Raw genomic sequence first — 1,256 nt, 5'->3', positions numbered from 1 at the left:
GACACCCGGCGACACCCCCGCCCCCAGGTGCGCCACCGGCGAGGCCTGGCAGGAGATCATGCTGGCCAGCCTGCCCGGCAAGCGCTGCGACCCCGAGTCGGACGCGGGCCCCGGCGAGGAGTTCACGTGCGGCAGCAACTTCGCCATCGTCTACTTCATCAGCTTCTTCATGCTCTGCGCCTTCCTGGTGCGCCCCCCGCAGCCCCCTGCGCCCCAGGGTGCCCCCGCTGCGCCCCAGGGTGCCCCCCTGCACCACCAGCCTCAGCCCCGCAGGCCCCTCGCGCTCCCCCCGCTGCCCTAGCAACGGCCCCCGCAGATTATCAACCTGTTCGTGGCCGTCATCATGGACAACTTCGACTACCTCACGCGGGACTGGTCCATCCTGGGCCCCCACCACCTGGACGAGTTCAAGCGCGTCTGGTCCGAGTACGACCCGGCTGCCAGGTGGGGCTGTTGGGGTGTTGTGGGCGGGGGGGTGCGGGTGTTGCCTCCGCCTGTGCGGCGCTCACCCCGCCGCCCCGCGCGCAGGGGCCGCATCAAGCACCTGGACGTGGTGACGCTGCTGCGGCGCATCCAGCCGCCGCTCGGCTTCGGCAAGCTCTGCCCGCACCGCGTGGCCTGCAAGGTGAGCGGCGCCCGGGGCGGGTGCCAGGGGGGTGCCCGCCTGTACTCACCCCCCCGGTGCCCCCCCAGCGCCTGGTGGCCATGAACATGCCCCTCAACTCGGACGGCACCGTCACCTTCAACGCCACGCTCTTCGCCCTGGTCCGCACCTCGCTCAAGATCAAGACGGAAGGTTGGGGGGCAGAGCCGGGGGGTTGGGGGGGGGCGTGGCAGGGTTTGGGGTGACCCCCGGGCRCTGCAGGGAACCTGGACGTGGCCAACAAGGAGCTGCGCGCGGTGGTCAAGAAGATCTGGAAGCGGACGAAGCCCAAGCTGCTGGACGAGGTGATCCCGCCGCCCGAGGGTGAGCCCTGCACCCCCCCCCCAGCCCCCGGTGTGGGCCCCGGCGTCCGGGCGCCCCTCACGCGAGCCCTGCCCGCAGAGGAGGAGGTCACCGTGGGCAAGTTCTACGCCACCTTCCTCATCCAGGACTACTTCCGCAAGTTCCGGCGGCGCAAGGAGCGCGGGATGCTGGGCGCCGCCGGCGGCCCCAGCAACGAGCGGGCGCTGCAGGTGGGGGCGGCGCCGCCACCCTTGGGGGGGATTTGGGGGTGCGGGGGGGGTGCAGCAGTGAGTGCCCCCCGTCCCGCCCT

At 72.5% G+C, this 1,256-nt stretch overlaps 1 protein-coding gene across 1 annotated transcript in view; it reads left to right on the top strand.

Annotated features, from left to right (window-relative positions):
• The window catches only part of LOC112957733 (voltage-dependent L-type calcium channel subunit alpha-1F-like), a 5,618-nt gene that overhangs the window by 3,398 nt on the left and 964 nt on the right, over positions 1–1,256 (top strand). Inside the window, exons 6-11 of the mRNA XM_026051463.1 lie at positions 28–187; positions 317–444; positions 529–625; positions 694–796; positions 866–967; positions 1,046–1,176. Coding sequence (XP_025907248.1) covers positions 28–187; positions 317–444; positions 529–625; positions 694–796; positions 866–967; positions 1,046–1,176 — 721 coding nt within the window. The remainder of the gene's footprint in view (positions 1–27; positions 188–316; positions 445–528; positions 626–693; positions 797–865; positions 968–1,045; positions 1,177–1,256) is intronic.

Source organism: Nothoprocta perdicaria, unplaced genomic scaffold (genome assembly GCF_003342845.1).
Source record: "Nothoprocta perdicaria isolate Ctin4 unplaced genomic scaffold, notPer1 scaffold_755, whole genome shotgun sequence".
In the NCBI taxonomy this organism is placed as follows: Eukaryota; Metazoa; Chordata; class Aves; order Tinamiformes; family Tinamidae; genus Nothoprocta; species Nothoprocta perdicaria.
This window is presented reverse-complemented; position numbering and strand designations above follow the sequence as displayed.